The sequence below is a fragment of the Poecilia reticulata genome, chromosome 8 (assembly GCF_904066995.2).
Source record: "Poecilia reticulata chromosome 8, P_reticulata-male-v2, whole genome shotgun sequence".
Lineage (NCBI taxonomy): Eukaryota > Metazoa > Chordata > Actinopteri > Cyprinodontiformes > Poeciliidae > Poecilia > Poecilia reticulata.
In genome coordinates, this window is record NC_088837.1 from 27,455,709 (window position 1) to 27,480,004 (window position 24,296).

The 24,296-nt window shown below is 41.8% G+C and overlaps 1 protein-coding gene across 2 annotated transcripts; it reads right to left on the reverse strand.

Moving 5' to 3' along the window:
- Positions 1-203: 203 nt before the first annotated feature.
- On the reverse strand, positions 204-16,895 carry LOC103469497 (uncharacterized). Of its 2 annotated transcripts, none has more exons than XM_081610435.1 (10): positions 16,699-16,895; positions 10,565-10,585; positions 9,412-9,571; positions 9,051-9,316; positions 4,242-4,390; positions 3,244-4,162; positions 2,954-3,122; positions 2,480-2,733; positions 2,296-2,393; positions 204-910 (listed from the first exon to the last, which is right to left on the reverse strand). In XM_081610435.1, the coding sequence occupies exons 1-10, from the start codon at positions 16,751-16,753 to the stop codon at positions 584-586; spliced, it is 2,418 nt and encodes an 805-aa protein (XP_081466561.1). In that variant the 5' UTR covers positions 16,754-16,895; the 3' UTR covers positions 204-583. The 2 variants fall into 2 exon arrangements, with proteins under 2 accessions (XP_081466561.1, XP_081466560.1); XM_081610434.1 differs by lacking the exon at positions 16,699-16,895 and adding an exon at positions 15,949-16,664.
- Between the last annotated feature and the right edge of the window lie 7,401 nt (positions 16,896-24,296).

The window sequence follows — 24,296 nt, forward strand, 5'->3', positions numbered from 1 at the left end:
GGCTGATAAGAGAAGCAGCCTGGTGCTCTGGAGGAGCTGCAGCTCAGGTGGGGAAACGTTTTGCTCTCAATCTGATGTTTCCGTACTAGAAGAAGCCGTGCAGCTTGGAGCGAGTCATGGTCAGGTGGTCTGTTCAGGTTGCGCCGCCTTAACCTGAGCAGGCGAAACCGACCACAGAACAACAAGCAACACGTCTTCACAGCTTAGAGGAAAACAGATTTATTCTGAATAGTTTTACAGTAAAGTGCAATCAAAGCATGAGAGACAGCCGTTGATTTGATCAGATGAAACTCGCTTCGTTCAATCATTTCAGTGCAAACATTCATGTAAACATTAGGAACGTCCGCCGCAGCGCGGTGAGGTAGTTCAGTCCGGCTGATGTCCAGCAGGTTCTGGATCCACGCTGTTGCATCAAACTAACCAAACATGACTCAGGAAAAACAAAGTCTTCCTGAGGATGAAAAGGTGGATGGAGCTCCTCCAGAACCAGAACCAGAACCTGACTGGTTGCACCCACAGCGCCCCCTGAGCAGCAGCTTACATTCATTTGTGCATCACATCATGTAAAGGCGGAGCTGGACGTCTATGGGAGGAGGTGGAGGCACGCCGCCAGGAGGAGCAGGTGCAGGCAGAGCAGCGAGGCAAAGGGGTTCTGGGTCGCTCTGCTCGTCGTCATGGTGACGGTTGCAGCAGCGGTGGTGCTGTTGGTGCTGGCGGGGTCGATCCTGACGACTGGAGTCAGAAACAGCCCCAGAGAGCGAATCAGGAAGTCCTGGAAGCGGTCCAGTTTCTCAAAGGACATAAAAGAAGCCTGGCGCTTGTATCTGGTAGGGATTTCAGCGGACGAGAGCACGACCACCTGGAACCAAGATCCTTCCTGCTGACACATTAGCGGGTCGCCAGAATAGCCCTGAATGAAAACGCCAGAGGTCAGAGGTCATTAAACACATTTACTTTCTGAAAGCCAGTAAGACCTTCCTGACTGCTGCTGCTTCTTTTGCCACACACTGATTAAACTTTGGTGTCTTGTAAATCATTCCCTGGTTCCTTATAAGAACCTCAACCATTACTCTAGGTAATAGCTATATTATTAATAATTGGTTGGTGATTCAAACCACTCCTTTACCCAGGGGTTCCCCCAGTGTATTATAAGTCTGGCAGCCCACCATGCTTTACTAGCTACCAGGCCAAGTGTTGCTTATTTTTGGAAAAATTAATAAACCAAAAAAAGAAAAGGTTTTTTTTTATTTTTTTATTTAATCCGGATTGAAAGCGTTTCTGTTGCTGAGTGATTCACTGGTGGAGAAAATTTATTTCTAAAAGTAGTTTACAGTTTATTACTTGAAGCCGGCAGAGCGGACCAATCACAGCCGGCGCCTCGGCGCTGCTTGATCTCAAGTTTACCTCAGCAGGGATCGCGCTCCTCTTTTCAGTCAAACTGGACTCAGGCTGACCTGTATGGAGATTTACATCAACCCCCTGTGAGGAATTACGATTCTTTACAGAACTCCACACCAAGGTAAGAGTCTAAACCCGCCGTGTTGCTCAGGCTGAGCAGCTCTATGTGAACCACAGGAATAACTTGTAGATGATTTCAGTGGAGTTGAGGAGCAATGAGAATGATTTATCTTTGTGAACAAACAATTATGCAGCGTTTCCATCTCACCTCGCTGCCCAGCGTGTGGCGCTGTCTCCCCTGTAAAGTTCATGTCTGTGTTCCTGGTTGGTCGGAGCTTTAGCGGCTAACGAACCAGCGCTAACCTCATCATGCAGGTTCAGCCAGGTGAGGAGCTTTAGCCTCGTAGTCACGCTTTACGCTGGTTTTATATTATTTTATTATTATTTTTCTGGTTACATGATGAATCAAACTAGATCAGAAGCTTTGTCCATTAGTCAGAGTTAATGAGCGAGAAGATCTGAGAAACTCGTCCCATAAACTCCAGCAACCAAAACAGTTTGAGATTCTTATTAAAACTCAACAGACAGAAATGTTGGAGCTGCTAAAGCTACATTAGCTGCATTATATTAAATCTCCTGTTTGTTGCTCAGTGCAGCAGGTTTAACTCATCCTGCAGGGCCGGTCCAAGGCTAATGGGGCCTGGGGCAGAATCTGACTGAGGGGCCCCATCAGCAGCTCTAACAGCTTCTGTGTTGGATTTAATCTGGGAGGAGGAGGATTTTAACTGGCCAACATAAAAACAATCAGTTATAATCCAGTTTATTAATTCGTATTTGTGAACAAACAGCGTTCAAAGGTTTTATCTGCATGTGTAACAGTAATGTGAAGTTTTTCACCTGTTCCTGTGTAAACACTCCGGTACACAGGGTGTCGTTTCCTGAATCAATCCCACAACTTAAAACCTTGGTCTGGTACTTCAGAAGAACTTTATCAGCTACATGATGGAGAGGAAACTTTAGTTTAATAACCGTATGTTCATGTCTGATTGTTAGGGTTAACATTGCTGTGTGTTTGATTCACCTCCTCCATTCACAGAGCTCCAGCCAGCAGCCCAGCAGGTGGATCCCTGTGCAAAGGTTCTTCCGTTGTCCAGGCAGATGGGCCAGACGAAGTCGGTCAGTTTGGGTTTGGCTGACAGCTGAAGCAATGCGATGTTAGAACCTGTTAGGTTGCTCCGAGTGATGCTTCCCACAGCAACAGACTGCTCAGAAGGGTTTGATCCGTTCTGCTTCAGACGACCCAACACCACGGTGTATTCAGACACAACAGAGTTTCTGATGGAGAGAATGGAGTCAAGATGTAGAACTGCTGAAAAACAGCCGGTTAAGAAGCACTTCTCTAATTATTCATAGAAAAAATGGATTGGCATTACAACAGAGGCTGACATTTGAGGCTTTCAAACACATTTTTAAACAGTAGAGAATAAAACACAATTGACCCAAAATGGTACAACTAGTGAGGTCAGGCTGAACAGCGTCCTCTACTGGAGCTCACTCTGGAATGCAGTTGGCATTGGTCAGAACCTTGTCCTCAGACACCAGCGTCCCTCCACAGACATGCTTTCCTCCTTTCTGCAAACTGGCCATCCACGGCCACTCGCCTTCTGATGACAAGCTTCCATCTGGGGAACCGGAGTTTAACGGGGCTTCGCCACAAGCTACAGCTGGAGAGGGAGCGGTCAAACAGTCAATAAAACTCTGGGTTCATCAAATGGGTCATACTCAGTTTCTCCAAGTCTAAGGTCAAACCCAAACCTTTCCAGTCTACGCGTGATCAGTACTTACGCCTGGGCGTGGATGTGGTCGTTGTAGGAGACGGTGCTGAGGTACTTGTAGCTTTTGTTCTTGTTTTGATGACGTTGGTTGTTGTGAGTTTTATTGCTGCTGAGGCCGTAGTGGTCAGTGGTTTTGTTGTTGGCTTTGTAGTGCTTCTTGTTGTAGTGGCAGTAGTAGTGGTAGTAGTTTTAGTAGTAGTAGGAGTGGTGGTAGTAGTAGTAGAAGTAGTAGTGGTAGGAGTAGTAGTGGTAGTAGTTTTAGTAGTAGTAGGAGTAGTAGAAGTAGTAGTAGTAGGAGTGGTAGTAGGAGTAGTAGTAGTGGTAGGAGTAGTAGTGGTAGTAGTTTTAGTAGTAGTAGGAGTAGTAGAAGTAGTAGTAGTAGGAGTAGTAGTGGTAGTAGGAGTAGTAGTAGTGGTAGGAGTAGTAGTGGTAGTAGTTTTAGTAGTAGTAGGAGTAGTAGAAGTAGTAGTGGTAGGAGTGGTAGTGGTAGTAGTTTTAGTAGTAGTAGGAGTAGTAGAAGTAGTAGTGGTAGGAGTGGTAGTGGTAGTAGTTTTAGTAGTAGTAGGAGTAGTAGAAGTAGTAGTGGTAGGAGTGGTAGTAGTAGTAGTTTTAGTAGTAGTAGGAGTGGTGGTAGGAGTAGTAGAAGTAGTAGTAGTAGGAGTGGTAGTAGGAGTGGTGGTGGTTGGGGACACAATGGGTGGTACGCCAGTGCAGGAGACGCTCAGGTCGCTGTTGGATCCGGTAGATGTGTAGGTGATGAAGCCCGGCTGGTTGGTGGTGATCTGGGCTTTGATCCAGCTCTCATACTGGGAGACTCTGGCATAAACTCCTGGGTAATTTGGTTTGGCACATCCTTCTCCAAAACTCACAATTCCTGACTGAATCCAGCGGCCAGCTTGTTTGCTCACCATCGGACCTCCTGAGTCTCCCTTTAAAATGAGAAACATGTTGGAGGAGTTGAGATGATCTGCTGGATGAAACCAGATTCTAATAAGCAAAGATAATCACCTGACAGGAGTCCTTTCCTCCCTGCAGTAATCCTGCACAGATCATGTTGTTAGTGATGGTGGTCGGTCCATAGCCGCTACATTTACACTGTCTGTTGCCCACAACTGGTATCTCCACCTCCATGAGGTTTTGAGGAGAAGGAAGAGGAACTGAGGAGACACAGATTCACATTAGGATTATTGAAAGTGAAGGATGAAAAGGTGAACCTAAAGGCACTGGCAGCACCGTGGGGTTTCAGTCAGGGCCTTCAATAGACGTCACACCTGAACAATACACACGTTGTGCAGGACAATGCATCACACCAAGCAACAAGCATCCAATAATATGCAAATAAATAAAAATATGCAAAGTAAAGAATCAATCCAGCCCAACAATGGAAATATCAAGCAATACATCAATGTTTAACAAAATACACAAGCAACAGAGCAAATAACTGAACAGCCAGCAACTTAGCTAAACTTTTCTGTTCCCCAGTTCAACATCAATCCAAACTGATCAAATAGCACGTGAACAATTAACATAAAAAATATATTAAGTAAAATTTGTATGAGAATGTAACAGAAAAGTAACACTCATCAGTTCCTTGTAAATAAAATCCACAGGTTGTGCTCAGTGCTAGCTGTTAGCCACTCATAGATACAGTCTTTAAAATGTCTTACAAAGTTCTGACTGGTCTGTTAATGAATCCAGGCTTGGTGAGGGTTTTCCATTTGTAGTTTTTTTTTTTTTTTATCCGTGAAACAGCGTTTATAAAAAGGCGATTTTGAAAAGTCAGCAACTAGTACACCGGATCTGAAGCGGAAGCGGAGCCATTTTGCAAACACCAAGTTTGCTACAGCGATGAGAAGGACCTCGCTGTAACTAGCAATTTTTATAAACATTTTTGGGTTTACATCAGAACCCTTGTGTTTGGGATGCTTACTGAGTTGATAGAAAATGGCTATTTAACTCGCACTATGAAACAAGGTGTCATCACGCTAATCCCTAAACCCGGAAAAGATCCGACTCTTCTTGATAATTTAAGACCTATAACACTATTAAATAATGATTACAAACTCCTGACACACATTTTTGCCAACAGGTTAAAATCAGGCATATCACAAATTATCTCTGACACTCAATCTGGGTTTATAAAAGGACGCTCTATTCATAATAACATTCACCTTATTTTGGACTTAATTGATTATAACCACTTAATTGATAATGAGGGCTTTGTATTATTTTTAGATTTTTATAAAGCCTTTGATATGATAGAACATGAATTTATGTTCAAAGCTTTAGATTTATTTGGGTTTGGAAATAAATTTATTAATGTAATTAAAACATTTTACAAAGAAACAAACAGTTCAGTGTGTCTTTCACATGGGACCTCACAAAGATTTAGCATCAACAAAGGTATAAAACAAGGTTGTCCAATCTCCCCTTTGCTGTTTATTGCTGCTGCAGAAATGCTTTCCATTTCAATTAAAAACGCTCAGTTTGGTAAATTAACGGTGTTAGGCAAAGAGTTTTCTATTAGCCAGCTGGCTGATGACACAACCATCTTCTTAAATAACCTAAATGAAATTCCCCAAATTCTCAATCTGATTGAATTGTTTTCAAAGGCCTCAGGGCTTAAATTAAATTTAAACAAATGTGAAATTTTACCTCTAAAAGACTGTCCTTTATCTACTGCTTTTAACATTCCTGTAAAATCTAATGTCAAATATCTGGGTTTGCATATTAATAAAAATAAATCTGACTTAGAAAATTTGAATATTTGGGAGAAACTTCAAAAATGTAAAACTCATTTAAATAAATGGACACACCGAGATTTATCTGTTCTGGGAAGAATATTTCTCACCAAAATGGAAAGTATTTCCAGACTTATCTATCCTGCATATACATTAGGAATTCCCAATTCAGCAATCAAATCTATCAATAGGATGAATTTTGACTTTATATGGAAACAGAAAACTCATTATATCAGAAAAGGTAATTTAGTTAAGCAGTTTAAAGATGGAGGACTGCAAGCCATAGAATTTGACAGCATGAACGGCACTTTAAAAATAAACTGGCTTCGGTCTTTTTTAAAAAATCAAAATGATTTATGGTTCCATATTCCAAGTAAAATATTCTCTAATCTGGGCGGAGTTAGTTTTCTTCTGAGATGTGACTTTGACGTTAAAAAATTGCCTGTTAAACTTTCCTTCTTCCTCCAGCAAGTTTTATTATATTGGAAATTAATCTATAAACATAACTATAGCCCACACAATACTCCTTTGTGGAATTGCCGTTACATAAAAGTTAATAATAAATCAGTCTTTGCACATAATTGGCTAGAACAAGGTGTTTGGTCTGTGATGCATTTATTAAATAATGGAGGGATTATGTCTTTTGGAGACTTCAGTGTTAAATATAACTTGCAAATAAATAAAAGTGAATTTCAAAAAATTATTAGAGCTATTCCCCCAAATATTTTATGCACAGCTAAATCTTTTTACAAGATCCCTGATTACAGAACCCCTGAGCTACCTGGACTTCTGATTAATGGGCTCAGTGTCACAGATAGTAAACTAAAAAACTCAAAAATTAGGGAATGCTTTACTAGTACTTTATTTCCCTTTATATCAAATCCAAATTTTATATCACATTTCTTTTCAAAGGTTCAAAGGAAAATAATTAGAACAAATTATTTAAATCTTCCCGTTCCTCCAAAAGCCAAGGAAGTCCACTTCAAAATCTTCTCAGGTGTTTATCCTTCTAAGGAGTTCCTTAGACGCCGATTTGCTATTGATGATAAACTTGTTTACTTTGTGACGGTGATATTGAATCGACTGAACATCTTTTCTATGAATGTGTGTATTGTAAAGCTTTGTGGGATGATGTGCACTACTGGCTTTTCCCTAAAATTCCTAACTTACCTGAATTTTCTACGAAAGACATTGTTTTTGGAATTATGAGAAAAGAAAAGTCTTGTGAAAGGCTACTAAATGTAATCATTATTATGGGCAAGTTTTTCATTCATAAATGTCGTTTTCTTAAAGCCAAACCTTCTTTCCTCACTTTTCACAAGGAGCTCTGCCGCCTCTTCTCATCTCTAAAATTCATGGACAAACATCAAGATGCAGAACTGGATGATATGATAAAAAATCTGGAACTGTTGGAAAACCCCTAGTGGCTTTCTCTTTTTTTTTTTTTTTTTTTTTTTTTTTTTGTATGTATGGTAGCAGCCTGGGTCGGCTTCATCAGGTTCTTTAGATTTGTTTACATCTGATGCTGATACAATGTTTGTTGCATATGATAATAAAAAAAAAAAAAAAAAAAAAAAAAAAAAAAAATTAGAACAGCCTGAGGCGGAGCTGCTGCTTCTTCTTCTTTGTTTTATGGCGGTTGGAAAACAACTTTAAGGTGCATTACTGCCACCTTCCAGGTTGGAGTTTGGATCAGAAGCTCATATCCTCCTCATAAAACCCGTTCTTCAAAAAAATTAAAAATACTATCAAAAACTACATCCCCTGATGATCTCAGAAACAACTCTAATATCTAACTTATTTTTATTTCTACTTAACTCTCTAAGTAGTTCCTCTCTTTCCCGTACATATTTGTTGCATTCTAGGAAAATATGTTGTAGTTTCTAGTTCTCCACAATAACTACAACAACCTGTATTATTTATGTTTATTAATTAACTTTAGAGTATTATTTAACCCTGTGTGTCCAAACCTAATTCTAGAAATAACATCTTCACTGTTACTTCTGTTATTTTTCCTACATTCCCCAACTTTTTTTATAAAATCGCTTTCTCTCCTCTGTCCCATTGTTCTTGCCATTTTCCCTTGATATATTCCTTTATCTCATTGTTACTTATCTTAATATTCAAATCACCAGTTTCCTTTCTTGAGGTTTTTTAGTAAAACTGTCTGCCAACTCATTTCCTCCCACGCCGATGTGGGCAGGAATCCAAACTAATTTAACCTCAGAGTCCTGATTTTTAATCCTGGAAATTAAGTAAATTATATCCAATATAATATCTTGCCTTGATTCTGAATTTACCTCTTGGATACTAATTAATGCGCTGCTAGAATCTGAGCAAATTAAAAACTTTTTTCCATTTCCTCATTCTAAAGCCATTCATGTTGCCATTAGCTCACCTGTATACTCTGTCAGTTTATCAGTTATTCTTTTACTTTTCATAAAGTTTAAATCTGGAGCAATAAATGATATACCTACTTGATTATTTACCATTTTTGAGGTATATTTGAATATATTCTGAATATATATATGGAGCTGCTCACCAGATGCGTTTAAATCACTTTTTAAGGTAGGAAATTAAAGTGAAACCTCAATACTACCAATAAGCAACTCGTTTGTAGAATAAACTTATAATTATAGATAAAATTAAGTATGATTAAAACATTTTGCACTTTTTCTTTTCAATTTTCTTGGGCTAGCAGAGACGGCCCCGCTGGCCCCGGCAGCCCAACGCTGGTACTATTGAAGTGACCATCACTGTTTAACAGACTAAAAACATCCACTTTCCTCTGTGTGGCAATAAAACTAAATGTTTCCCGTTTCAGGCCAGTTAGGATCACCACCGTTACATTTTTTGCTAAGTGCTGGAATTGTCAAGAGTTTTACTCAGATACTGTAAAAAAGGAGGGAGACGGCACCTTCTAATGTTTTGACAAATACTGATTTGAAATCTGCTCTACAGGATCCAGCCAGCTTTGCTTCTACTGGTTCTTTCATGGCGAATCTGATTGTTTTAGAAGAATATCCAGCTTAAGCACAAGTTGAACAGAGTAGCTCTGTTCTGCAGTGAGACCCACCACTAGATCCAATGTTGCCCCAGCCGGTGACCCAGGAGTCGACGCCGCTGTAGAAGCTGCTGTCCGCCGCCGCCAGGCAGACCGGCGAGATGTAGCTGTTGAACGTCACGGCTGAGGAGAGCTTTATCAGGGCGATGTCGTTGTCCAGAGTAGAAATGCTGAAGCTTGGGTGACGGATAACCTGTGCTACTGTCCGGGTGACTTTGTTTGGGTTGGTTCCTGTCAGACTCTGAAGACCCAGAACCAGTTTTGCTGAACCTATGTTACTGGAAGAATTTCCAGAAGAGACAAACACAGAAGACTGTAAACCTCGACAGATCTCTCTTCCAAACTAATCAACCGTTTTGCCTTTTGTGCTGACCTGATAATGCAGTGACCTGCAGTCAGAACCCACTCGCTGCTGATCAGAGATCCTCCACAGAAGTGAGACGAGGTCTCCAGACTGACCTGCCAGGGCCACGACCCTTGAGGAGCCTCCGCTCCTCCAACGATCCTGGTGTTTAGTGCTGGTTGACCACAATCTGAGGACACATGGACATCTACATTTACTCTAAGCTTCCTGCATCTCACCTCCTGTCATGTGGATGTTTTTAGCTGGATCTACAAACCAGATTCCAAAACAGTTTGGACACTAAACAAAGTGTGAATAAAAACTGAATGCAGTGATGTGGAGGTGCCAACATCTAATATTTTATCTACAATAAAACACAAATCACAGATCAAAAGTTTAAACTGAGATGTTTCATTTTAAGGGAAAATATGTTGATTCAGAATTTCATGACGTCAACAAATCCCAAAAAGTTGGACAAGACCATTTGTACCACTGTGGCGTCTCCACTTCTCCTTCCAACACTCAGCAGACGTCTGGGGACAGAGGAGACCAGATTCTCAGGTTTAGAAATAGGACTGGTCTCCATCAGGCCTCTAACTGTTCAGTCGTCTTTGTCCACCTTCCTCTTTGACCTGTAGAGTTTCAGCTGCAGCGGCGGATGGATTGTGTTCACTGACGATGCTTTCTGGAAGTATTCGGGAGCCCAGGCTGTTATTCCCTAGACGTTCCTGTTTGAGGTGCAGTGACGTTTCAGGGCCCAGAGATCAGGAGCATCAGTAGTTTTACGGCCTTGACCCTTACGCACAGCGATTGTTCCAGATTCTCTGGATCTGCTGATGATGTTCTGCTCGGTTGGTGATGGTAACTTAAGTCTTTGCTGTTTTACGCTGGGTTCCACCATCCTGGTATTGCTGCACCATCTTTCTGCCCAACGATGGTGGAATTGATGATCCTCTTTCCATCCTGGCTTCAGAGAGACGCTGACACTCTAAGAAGCTTTTTATACCCAATCATGTTATCAATTGACCTGATTAGTGTTAATTGGTCTCCCTGCTGTTTGTTATATGTTCAATTTCCTTTTTCCAGCCACTGATTGCTCCTTGTCCCAACTTTTTTGGGATCCGGTTTGTACTTTGCATTCAGGGACTGACTAAATGTGAAAAGCATGAACAGATGGACGTACCTGAGAGCTGCGACTCTGACTCTGAAAAACAGAAAACAAACTATTAGAAGGAGAAGTCTGGTTCTGAGGTCGATTCCCTCCAGAGCCGTGATGGCTGGACGTTCCCATCATGTCACTGTTAGAACCTTCTGGTGTCTGGACCAGGACTGAACCAGCAGGTTCTGATATCTGGGCTGATTCCTTTGTTTCTATGATGTCACAGGAAGCAGAGAGCTTTAGGAGCTGCTTTAACCCTGGTGCGTGCGAGAACTGAGGCAAACGGAGAGATCTATGGAAAATGATACAGGTTTTACGTGTGTGGTGTCAGTTGGACCCCATTTCAACATACAAGGGTTAAAACAGAAGCATGTTGTGAATCAGATAGAGCTCAGCGATGTTGTAGGTCATGAAGACGTTCTCATTAGGAACGCTTCGTTATCAGATGTGAGTTTATAAATGAAGTTTTTCCAAATACCTGGAAACACTCACTGAGTCCAGAGCCCACAGACTTTAAAACACACTGGGATACATTTGTCATGAATTGGTTGCTGGTGGTGGTGAGGATGTTTTAATGACGATCACAGGTGAACAATGAGGCTGGGAACTCAGACACACTGGTAGCGCTGCGAAAACACCGGACTACAGACATCTGGGACAGGATGGAGGCACAACAAGGACCCGACCGGGAACAAGAGACACAGGCGGGTAAAATTACACAGGGAAGGTAATCAGGGGAAAACAAGGGACAACTGGGAACAATCAAGGGGCAGACGGGAAACACAGGAACCAAATAAACACAGAAAACCCAAATCCTCACAAGACTTGCTCATCAGCAAGTCATGTTACTATGGCAACACCACTAACATCTTTGTGCCGACCTAAAATCCACCCAAAGTAAATCATGAAAGTAAATTAGAATATTTTCCGTTCCTTTCACCCTCCAGACCAATTTTTCCAGTTTGAGGTTTTTCCATCAGAAAACCTGAAGGGGGCGCCGCTGTGCTCCTAGGACTCTGTCCCACTGCCAGCAGCGTGTCGGACCGGTTTGGCTGCTTCAGCTCAAAGAAATGTAAACACACATTTTCCAGCATAGTTTCAGGCTCTGGTCCTGATGACAGATGGTGTCTTTTGTTACACAGTGAGTGGCTTTATGGTGGAGAGGCATTCACTGACTGTCTGGACAAACAAGCCACTCCCTCCACACAAAGCTTCAATATTCACTGATCATCTTATAATCTCTGCTTTTCTAACCTATTGGATCTAGTTGGAGATAAACTCTGTTAGAGTCTGCCAGATTCTGGAGAAGATCCCAGGACTGACCAGACCCAAACCCGATCAACCTGGACCACAGGAAGTGGTTCCAGTCCAGAACTCTCTGCTGAGGAAACAGAATAAAAACTAAAAGTAGAGTTTATATAAGTTTTTCTCGTCCAGGAGTCTCTACAGTCAGTGTTCAGAAACGGTGACTGTGATCGCAGCTCTAGCTGGTTTAACCTCTGACCTCTGGTTAGGGTTTCGGTTCAGTGTGATCTGTAGCAGTTTGTACCTCTGCTGGTTTAGCCTCAGACTTTAATCAGCCGTCTCTTTAGCCCACCGGCCCTGTGGAGAGTCTCTGCTAAGACGGCAGCAGATTGAGAGCAAGAGAATCTGGAGGGAGAAACTTTCTGTGGGTTGAAGTGTTTTTCTTCAGGGACTGGAACCAGAACGGGTCCAGTAAACTGTGGGCCAAACAAGCTTTAACTGATCTGCCTGTTCATTCATCTCACTAGAACCTTTATCTGTTTGTGAGTCACAGAAATTCCCCATGGTTGGAAAACGTGAAGGACGTTTCTATTTATATATTTCTATCTCCCTGCAGACGTGACTGAACGTCTGAAAGCGTTTCGGATGGTTTGGTTTGATCCGAGGAATCTGGGTTTGAGTTTTAGCAGCTTCTTCAACTTTGATAAACCGTTTAGTGAAGCCATGAAATTATATTTTACTAGTTTCTCTGAAGATTTTCTCCTTCCTGTTGCTGTCTGACTTTTTTTTTTTGATGCCCAGGGGCGGATCTAGAAAAATATTTATGGGGTGGCAAGAGGGGGGCATGGATTTTTTCAGGGGTGGCAGCATATGCCAGTATGTATGTATGTATATATATATATATATATAAATAAAACGTCTCATTCTCACGTTTAGCTCACACAGACCTAACATTGGACTTAATTTACTTGTTGCAAAATAATGTTTTTAACTTGCATTGTTTCAAAATGAGCTTCATGTAGCACTGAGGCTTAAATATAATTGATTAATATAGTATAGTTAATTATTTTTGTCTTTCATACTCCTGCTAATTAATATGTATTACTGGATTAGTCACTATGTGATTCATTATGTCCAGAAAACCATTTTATCCCAATGCAGGACGAGCAGAAATCTGTCACAAAAATATTCGTAGTGCCATCATTTGTTATCAGATATTAAATACGATTTAAAATAAAGAGGAGAAAACTGATGTTTGATAAATTCGGTAACACTTTATTTGAAGGGGTGCATAAGACTGACATAACATCTGTCATGAACATAAAGACGTCTTTATGGATGTTTATAACAGTTGTCATGAAGTGTCATTCCGTAAATAATGACAATTTAATGCAAAGTTGCTCTAAAAGTTGCATTAAAAGTCCATTAAAAATGCCAACTTTGAATTAAATTATCATATTTTACAAAATCATGCAAAGTTGGCATTTTTAATGGACTTTTAATGCAACTTTTAGAGCAACTTTGCATTAAAATTGTCAAACCGCGACTCCGTGATACAAATCTATAAACAGTTTAGTTTCTGTTAGTTCTGTCAAGATGCAAAAAGGGGCAAATTTCTCTTATATTGGTCAGTCGTTTTATTTTAAATATGCTGCAGGAGCCGCAGTTTGAGGATTAGTTCAGTTTTTGTTGCTTGTTTAACTTATGAATTGCAGCGTCTGCAGACAGTGAAGGTAATAAAGCTGATAAACAGGTGAGAACCAAACACCACTTCTATTCTGCCTTTTCCCACTGTGTGTCGCTTTACGCTGACCCGTTGCCATGGCGACCGACAGACAACAGCTCAGCAGCAGATAGAGCCGGGGCCGTGCAGAGGCCACTAAAGGGGAGGAGCTCAAAAAAACAAAAGCCCATCTAACCTCATTCTAGGACAGAATATGAACAAACAGCTTTCAGAGTTTAATAAACAATAATAAATGACAAAATTGTGAGATATACAATCAAAGCTAAGGGAAATATCTATACAGAGCATAACACTATGCATATGTAAGATATTTTATTAGTCATTTCTGTCTGCATTTTGTTATAGGGAAGTTTTGCAATATTCAAACCTGCAATTTAGCAACATATGTAAATCAGAGCTGGACCACCAGACATATTTAGTCTTTACAGAATTACACTATTAAAATATAAACAAGGGCTCAAAGCCACCTTTCAGTGACTGCAATCTGTAACAGATCTGCCTGTTTGCTGAGTGGAGATGAAGACGGTCAGGACAGCAGAGCTGCAGCAAACTTTAACTGGACTGCAGGAAAAATAAAAATAAAGGCAAATATTGAATAGTTAATGTCACCATGAGAAAAGCTGCTGAGTTTTGCTTAAAAACCTTTTTAAACATTTAAATCACACATTTGTGTCTCATGAAGTGATTTTTTTTTGCAAAGCAAACTTATTTGCGCTTGTCAGAAATATTTCTTGATATTCTAAGTTTTGCTTGTGATTCTCAAATGACGTCTGATGTGTATAAATAAAAGTTTATGTTTGGCAAATAACTTTTTAAGTTCACAAGACAAAAATTTGTTATTTAATTTAAAAACAATTTGGTTTTTTAAAAAGAAATCATTAATTCCAAAAGTTTTGATTACAATTTTATTTTACTAACTGAGGTTAGTTTTTGTTTCATTGAATAATTAGGAAACAAATTTAACTTCATACTCTGAGAACCAGAAACTTAAAGTCTGGTTGAGTTTTTTCCTTCATTAATGATAAACTTTTATTACATTCATTATATCCATCATGGTAATTCAGGCTGAGTTATTGTTAATTCTAAATGAATATCCTTGTTGGACTTTTATTTAAGTGTTTTTCTCCTTCAGGATACATTTACCTAACGCCAGAATAAATGAAATGTACATCATGCAGCAAAGGAAATTAGAAGATCTGACATTTATCCATATGGAGATGATCGGTTCTGGACGGGCGATGAGCCTTATTGCATAATAAATACTGAAGAATGACTGAAATCATTATAGATACATGGGAGAAGCTTTTAGTTATCTAGCTTTGCTAGCAAAGTCGTTAGCTAGCAGCTAGCTAATAGCACAACAACAACAGCCTGTATGATAAAATAGTGAATGATAGATAAGAACAGTTTCTCCTCCCCTCAGTAGTTCTTCAGAGAAAGGCAGACGCAGAGGCCTGTCAGTGTCTGTTGTATTTCATTACCTCTCTGCTTAAACCGCGACTCCGAGCTGAAGCAGAAACGATACTTCAACGTTTTCCATCATCTGACAAGCAGCAAGTCTCCACTTTATTCACCAAAAACGTTTTTTATTCACCAAAAACTGTTTTATAATCTGGAACGTTCGCTACGTTGAGCTCCAGTTAGCCGCCTCATCTCACTGCGCGAGAGGCAACTGGGTCATGCGTCACGGGCAAAAGGTCAAAGGTAATAGGGTGACCAGAGGGCTTATTATGTTGTACAAAAAAAAAAAAAATAAAAATAATAATAATAATAATAATAAGAATTTTAGTACGTTATGTGTCAGAAGAGGGTTTAGAAAATAATGATACAACAAATAAAATAAATAAATAAAAATTGACCAAAAGGGCACTTTGGGGGCAAGGAGCAAAAAGGGCAGGTGCCCAAGCCCCCCGGCCCCCCCCCATCTGCACGTGCCTGCATAGAGCAGAGATTACCGATCTGAGGAATCAACACCAAAGAAACAAACATTTCCCACACAAAAAGTATCAAAAACACCAAAACAGAACATTTAGTCTGTTACATTATGCTGTCAGACTTAATGTCTATATTTGGATTATTTTCAGGGTTGATTAGCTCATTTAAACAGCTGCTCTACTGATGACGTGGTGGCAGGTTGACCTGTTTTAGTGCTCAGTGCGCAGCACATGCTAAGGTTAGCAAAGTCAAAAGCAGGCTAGCAACAGTTAGCCTAGCATAACTGACCCACTGCTCACTTGTTCAATCTTTTCTTTAAGTTAAAACTTTTTCCTCACCTGTTAAATCTGAAGCTTATCTAATTCATAGTTGAATTAACCGCTAAATATTGCGTCCATTTTTCAGATTCTTTGCGTGACTGTGGTATTTTCCTGACCACCCATAATGTTGACTCAACGGACAGCATGGCGCATGTGTGACTTACGATAAGTCAGTAACGTCCAGTGATTTATATCCATCCATCAATGCTGCTGCCTCGCGCTCTGTCCTCTCGCGCTTCCCGCCACTCAGCAGTAGGTGTCAGGTTACATTGTGTTGCATTCAATGTTGTCGGAAAAAAGAGATTCATGCGCTTAATGTCCGATTTCCCATAACTATTTATTGAATTCATAGTCACCAGTTGGGGTGGCAACAGGGGGGCGAGGCTCTGGTTTGGGGTGGCAGCTGCCTCCCCAGTAGATCCGCCCCGGTGGTACCATTATTTAACTGTTATGATCAAATCTAAACTCACCAGCTAGAAAACAGTTTTCAAGTTTGTTTCTGTCCAGAGATCAAGAATAAAACCTGCTATTAGCTATTAGTCATTAATCTCATGTATTTAGTTTCTCTCCATTGCATCTTTATATGTAATTATTTTCAACATGAGACTTTGGACCTGATATTAACCTCACCATGTTTGGATTGTGAAGATCTAACCTTATATTCTTTCTTCTGATCATAATTTCCCTCCTAATAACCAGATGCAGCCCAAATTATACCTGATATTAACTTTAATATGAACAAGTCAAAATGTTTCTGTCAAAATGATCACAGCAAATTATTTTAGCTTCTGTAAAATAAATAAACAATAAAATAAAGATCTGATTCACCCTGAACATCTCTGTGCTTCATATCTGAATCAGTTTGGCATCAAGACCTTTGACCCTGCAGGTGATGAAGGTCAGCAGGTTCCTACCTGGAGTCATCAGAGTCAGCAGAACCGCCGCACCGATCAGCTGGTAGAGACCCATCGCTCTGAAACCATCTGCCTCTTCCACCTGCTGCTGCAGCACATACCTGGCTGAAGCCACGCCCCCACCTGGCTGAGGCCACGCCCCCACCTGGCTGAAGCCACGCCCCCACCTGGCTGAGGCCACGCCCCCACCTGGCTGTGGTCACGTCATCTGACACCCTTCTCACCCTCCTGTCTGTGTTTGTCATGAATTTAAATTTTCCAAATCCGTCTGGATCTGAGGGGAGATTAGAACCGGTCCGGTTCTGCTGCTGGGTCAGAACAGAACCAGCAGGTCCAGTGGCTCTTTCTCACTGGACCTGGAGCCGGTTGGATGCTGGTTTGGTTGGATGCTGGTTTGGTTGGATGCTGGTTTGGTTGGATGCTGGCCCATCTACAGATTGCTTAATAAATCAAATTATTATTAAGTTTATTTCACTTTTGGATGTTTTCCAACTTTCATTTCTATTCCTGTGATTTTCTGCTTACAGTTCATAAATGATGACATGAAAATAAAATATATCAGATCATTAAAACCTAATTTTATGTGGGGTTTTATTCCTGGTAGCAGTTCTTCAGGACGATTCCTCTGAATGATTGGATCTGACTGTCAGGTCAGGTTTCCTCTCCAGACTTTTTCCACTCCAGAACTTCCTTATCTGGACTTCATCTGCTTCCTGTTCCAGCAGCAGGAAAATGATCCAAATCGTTTATTCCTCCAAACATATCAGATGACTGGATTTAGTTTCCTGAAGGGTTCTGGCCAAGAAAACTGGTTCCAGCTGTCAGTAAATGGGTCTCCATGAAGAAACCTAAACCTGAGTTACATCACAGACCAATAATCCTCTCAAGGAGGTCTCACTCTGACTCATATTCCACAGACCAAATATTGGATCAAGGACGCAGCTCTGCTCTGTCGGTCCTCTAAGTCCACTTCTGGTTCTTTATCTGAATTAAAGATAAATTCTACTTTCTAAAATCCTCATATGGTGCCACTTTAGAGAGAAAAAACATTTAATTGAGCATTGTTGAAGTAATACCAGACAAACAATAATGGATTATAGAAATAAGCTGAGTGACGAGTGGAAACACCTGCAGACAAAGGACAAGCAGAAAGTTGAGTAATTCTGACCTGACAACATTCCTCAGCGTTTGGTCTGCCGCACTCATCAGCTTTAAAAGGTTTTTGTGAAGTTTTTCTCTCTGGTTCATCTCGACCCACAGAACCTTCATGGACGACTTCAGAAACAAAGTTCTGACCCAAAACTTCACAGAAAACATGCAGCTGGAACCAGATGCTTCCATTCACTCCAGCTTTTATTTCTGTCTGACCTGAAATCAGACCAAACAGTTCCTGTTTTGGTTCTGTTTGGATGTGCTAATTTGTTCTGCTAGCCTCTAGAATAGTTTCCTTAACGATAATTAAACTGACCTGCAGTGTTGTGGTCAAGACCACCTAACCCGAGATCAAGACAAGACCAGCGGCCTGCGCTAAATGACACGATAAAATGTGAAATATGATCAAAATTACTTCTCAAATTGATCTGAAAGATCCATATTCCCATAAAAACACATAGATATTAAACACTTAATAAATTGTACCGATATTACAATGAAGTTTTGGACACAGCGTTGTCCCATATGTGTGATAAGTCAGTCAACATCTCTGCACAATAATTCAGGCAGTGAGTGACTTTTTTCCATCACAATGCTTTTGTGTCTCTGTTCAGCTAGCTTTGCTAACATCACGTCATCGTAGCTCAGCTTCTTTAAGCTTCTTTTCTAAGTGATGATAAAAGTTAGACGTCGTTCCACCGTGTGTGAAAGCGAAGCGCTGCTGAGTTAGCTGTCGGGTTTCTGATGATTTATGCAGCTTTATTTTATTACTGACTATTAGACAGACATCTTCTGCTGCTGAGAGGAAACCACTGCGCATGTCTGGAGCGAGTGACAGGTGAGGAGGGTTAGGGGGAGTAACAGAAACACATAATTGGTTGGATTTTAATCGGTGCATAAAAATTTATTTGTTAACAAAAATGTTAACAAATAAACTGGACAGTTTGCTGCACGTTTAGTGATATTTTCTCAGCTGCGGTCTTGAAATAAAATGCCGGGTCCTCGGCGCCCAAGACCGAGACGAGACCGAGACCATCAAATAATGGTCTCGAGACCAAGACCGATCTCGAGTACTACAACCCTGCCGACCTGGGTCCGATGTTCTGGGTTCAACCAGCTTCTTCTAACAGTCAGCTGGAGTTCTGACCTTTGTCCTGACAGTACCAGTAGAACCCGGTCAGACTTCCTCACTCATACAGAACCTATGAGCTCTGGGACTGAGATCAGAACTTGGACCTCGTTGTCCTGAAGACTCTTTGGAACCACTGTGGCTGCTGAGGGACATCAACCATCTGGACCAATCCGGACCAATCTGGACCCATTTGGGCCTGAACTTCAGCTTCTTTTAGATGTTGCCAAACCTAACCCATAAAGACGGCAGGACGTTTTCCAGAGATTAAGCTTTGGTCCCTGTGGATTTCTGGAAACTAAGGTGACTTTTTTGTTTGGAGTCATGGCTTCCTCCTCACTGAGCTTCAGTCCCAGATGGTCTCTCAGTGGCCCATGTCTTTACCCCTTGTGCGTGCGAGGACTGAGGCAAACGGAAAATGATACAAGTTTTACGTGTGTGGGGTTGGTTGGACCCAATTTCAACATACAAGGGTTAAGACCAGAAACCATGGGCGTAAATCCCGGGGGGTCGAGAGGGACCGGACCCCCCAATCTGGGAAAAGTCTATAATTGCGGCCCCAAAGAAATCATGAAGGAAACCCTTGTATTTAAGCAATATCAATATGAAAAGGCAAAAGAAAGAAAAAAATTTAAATGAATTTTTAGTCCCCCCCATTATTAGAACAATGGTTCAATCCAAAGTGCAGGAGGAGCAACAGCAGCTGAACGGTACCGCTGAAGAGAGGAGCTAGCTGTTAGCTGCTAGCTGTTAGCTGCTAGCTGCTAGCTGTTAGCTGCGGCTCTGCAGCACAAACATAAACCCTCCAGTAAGTTATTCTTACAGCAAAACACATGAAACACATTTTATTTCCTTTCACTGGTCAATAGGAAGAAACACACTGGCAATAAAAATCAGACTGCAGTTTATTTTGTTACTTTGGCTGAATCATGATAAACTGCCACCTTATGCCTTAAATCAAAACTAGCTAAACTGCTACATTGCTTTGATAGACTTGGTTCTTTTTGTTAAAGGCAGTAAATATCTAATTACATTTAACCCTTTAACTCTTACATTAATAAGAAGAGCTTGAAACTGGAGCGGCTGAGCGTTAGCGTTAGCATTAGCCCACAGCAGAGGGGCTACTGCAGAGCAGCTGGCAGCAAAAATAGAAACTATGCCTTTATTTCTTACTGTCCTCAACATGGAGCCTTTAAAACCACACAATAAAATCTGAAGACGTTTCCATAAAGTCCCTGGTGCTTTGAACGTTAAGTTGAAGTTATGATGGGAAAACCAGAGAAGGTTTAAAAATCAACCAACTTCACGAGTTATAATTTAAATAACCCATCACTGCAATAAATCAATATTTATGAGGAATTTTAGTAAGTGGACATTTAGACTTTAGTTTGACTCCACGGTTCAACAGTTTGTTTACTGAGAAACTCGTTTGTTGTGCTTCACTAGTCATTTTGGTCCTGCAGCTGGATCATGAGCAACTTTCACTGCACCTCTTCTGACCCCAATAATGAGATGGGATTAATTCCTGGCCAGAACCTGCTTGGTTGGACGTCCCATCATGTCTCTACTCATCTTACTGGCAACAACAGAGAAACGTGGGACCTTCTGGACCCAAAGAAGAAGTGAACTGGTGGAGGTCCAAAGTTTTCATCCTGACATCTGGTCTGATTTTCAGCTGTTGCTCACGTCTGCAGGTGTTCGGCCATTTAAATTAACCAATCAGAAACATCAAAAGCTATGATGTCATCACTTTGTTTTCACTTTGGGGTGACCTGAGGGTATGTAAACTTGTGACTTTTCTGTTGTCATGGCGCTTAGTGACCCTGATATCACCTGGAGCAAAAGGTCTGGTTCCGGTCCAGCCGGATCCTCCACATGGTCATTGATGTTCTGATGACATCATAAGTGGACCCAAACCAGGCAGCAGAGGTTCTGGTTCCTTTCTTTTCATGCAGGGATCAGAGCTGACTGTTCTGCAGTTCTACTGTCTGTTTTTAAAGGTTTAATGTTTTATTGTGAAGCAAAGCGATGGAGGCCTCAGTCCTTGAAGCGGCTGTCGTAGGTTCAATCCCTGGCCTGGTGACCTTTGCCACATATCTGACCCTTCTCTCTCTCATTACCCACTTTCCTGTCAACTATCAATTAAAGGCCATTAGAGCCAAAAAAACAACAACAAAAAAGGACGTCTGATGCTGATTTTTGTTTCCAGCCTGTATTGCTGGGCAGGTTTTGATGACGATGCCACAGTTTCCCCTGAATGCGTCAGAGCTGACTTATCAGGTAATCCAGACAGATCTGGTGCCAACAGCTTACGGTAAGGAAGAGTCTGAAAACTGGCTGGACAAGGAGCACGAAATGTTCTCAACACAAAAGGCTCAGCGATGTGTTAAAAGAAACTGTCTGCAGGTCACAAGACGGGAACAGAAGATCATTTTTTCACCTTTTCTGTAAAGTTTAGACATAACTGGAAGGAAAAATGTTCCTGTAAACAGGAAGAAAGCTAAATGTTCTCAGGTTTTCCATCAACAAACTGCAGGAGCTGCATTATTCACTGTGATTCATCCTGAGATGGAAGTTGTCAGATCTGCCAGTTTCCTGCCAGAGACCAAACAGGTCAGACAGCTTCTCATAACAAGCGACTCGTTTCACCGTGGATGATGTCAGAACCTCAAATCAGATCTGAGAGACGGTTCACCTGATAAATGATCAAGATTAAATCGGCCAATCACGAGGCTGGAGCATCTGGAGGTCTGCTGGAGTTCAACGAGAGAGGGAGAGCCATGCTGCCACGTTGCCATGTTGATATGCTGCCATCCTGCCATGCTGCCACGTTGCCATCCTGCCACGTTGCCATGCTGATATGCTGCCATCCTGCGATTCTGCCACGTTGCCATCCTGCCACGTTGCCATGCTGCTATGTTGCCATGCTGCTATGTTGCCATCCTGCCACGTTGCCATGGTGCCATGTTGCCATGCTGCCACGTTGCCATGCTGCCACGTTGCCATGCTGCTATGTTGCCATGCTGCTATGTTGCCATGCTGCCACGTTGCCATGTTGATATGCTGCCATCCTGCGATTCTGCCACGTTGCCATGTTGATATCCTGCCATTCTGCCACGTTGCCATCCTGCCACGTTGCCATGCTGCTATGTTGCCATGCTGCTATGTTGCCATGCTGCCACGTTGCCATGCTGCCACGTTGCCATGCTGCTATGTTGCCATGCTGCTATGTTGCCATGCTGCTATGTTGCCATGCTGCTATGTGGCCATGCTGCTACGTTGCCATGCTGCCACGTTGCCACGTTGCCATGCTGCTACGTTGCCACGTTGCCATGCTGCTACGTTGCCATGCTGCCACGTTGCCATGCTGCCACGTTGCCATGCTGCCACGTTGCCACGTTGCCATGCTGCTACGTTGCCATGCTGCTATGTTGCCATGCTGCCACGTTGCCATGCTGCTATGTTGCCATGCTGCTATGTTGCCATGCTGCCACGTTGCCATGCTGCCACGTTGCCATGCTGCTATGTTGCCATGCTGCTATGTTGCCATGCTGCCACGTTGCCATGCTGCTATGTTGCCATGCTGCTATGTTGCCATGCTGCCACGTTGCCATGCTGCTATGTTGCCATGCTGCTATGTTGCCATGCTGCTATGTTGCCATGCTGCTATGTGGCCATGCTGCTACGTTGCCATGCTGCCACGTTGCCACGTTGCCATGCTGCTACGTTGCCACGTTGCCATGCTGCTACGTTGCCATGCTGCCACGTTGCCATGCTGCCACGTTGCCATGCTGCCACGTTGCCACGTTGCCATGCTGCTACGTTGCCATGCTGCTATGTTGCCATGCTGCCACGTTGCCATGCTGCCATGTTGCCACGTTGCCATGCTGCTACGTTGCCATGCTGCTATGTTGCCATGCTGCCACGTTGCCATGCTGCCACGTTGCCATGCTGCCATGTTGCCATGCTGCCACGTTGCCATGCTGCCATGTTGCCACGTTGCCATGCTGCTACGTTGCCATGCTGCTATGTTGCCATGCTGCCACGTTGCCATGCTGCCACGTTGCCACGTTGCCATGCTGCCATGTTGCCATGCTGCCACGTTGCCATGCTGCCATGTTGCCACGTTGCCATGCTGCTATGTTGCCATGCTGCCATGTTGCCACGTTGCCATGCTGCCACGTTGCCATGCTGCCATGTTGCCACGTTGCCATGCTGCTATGTTGCCATGCTGCTATGTTGCCATGCTGCCATGCTGCCACGTTGCCATGTTGCCACGTTGCCATGTTGCCACGTTGCCATGCTGCCACGTTGCCATGTTGCCATGTTGCTGTTACAGGCACCAGGACTGGTGTCGGTGTAACAGACGCTGATTTTTCCTGTGAACAGGGAAGAACAGCTGGAATAACGAGGCAGACAGAACTTCCTACTTCTGGTCCTCCTGGAATCTGAAGCCGATTGTCAGTCACATAGGAGAGCACCGCCTCCTACTGGTAGCTTTCTGCTACTGCAATAAGGTTCATTACAATAGGTGCCAAATCTCGAAATTAGAAATATACATAAAAAAAACATATAAATTAATTCAATATCAAAATAGAAAAGATAATAATAATAATAATAATAATAATAATAATAATAATAATAATAATAATAATAATAATAATAATAATAGCAACCATTACTTTTTGTGTATGCCACATTGCCATTGTTAGGAAAATAAATTTAAAATATGCTAGTTTTAAAATTTAACCACATGTACAATATTATATAAAATTAACAGTGTTTTAAAATAAGAAAATTTGGTTCTAAATTGCCTCCATGGTCCTGAGGCATCTCATTTGTAGGATGTTTATATCAAATATAACACAATAAGTTGAATTAAAATAGTTTTCCATAATTTAAAGCACAGTATTAACCTCTCTGTGGACTGAGCAGGTATCCACAGGGGGTCGTGGCTGTTTGTGTGAGTTTAACCTTTTGACCATCTTGATAAGATTTAACAGCTGGTGTAAAACGGAATGCAACATAGAATATCTGTAAAAAAAACAATCTAATTTGTAATCTCTACTAGTTGTTAGCAACATGTCTTGATTGAAATAGCCTAATTATAGTTTTCAGATTAATAACTTATTCTGCCCTATTGACCTTTATGTTACCAGTAGTTACAGCAGATTGCCTGCTAGGTCTTCTGATTTGCCCTTTGTGTGGGAAAGAATCAGGAGAAGTTCCAGCTTCACACTGATCTGTGAAAAGCCATAAAACATCCTGAGTTCAGGCCAGTGGAGGAGAATCTCTGCTTCCACTTTGTTTAGATAAT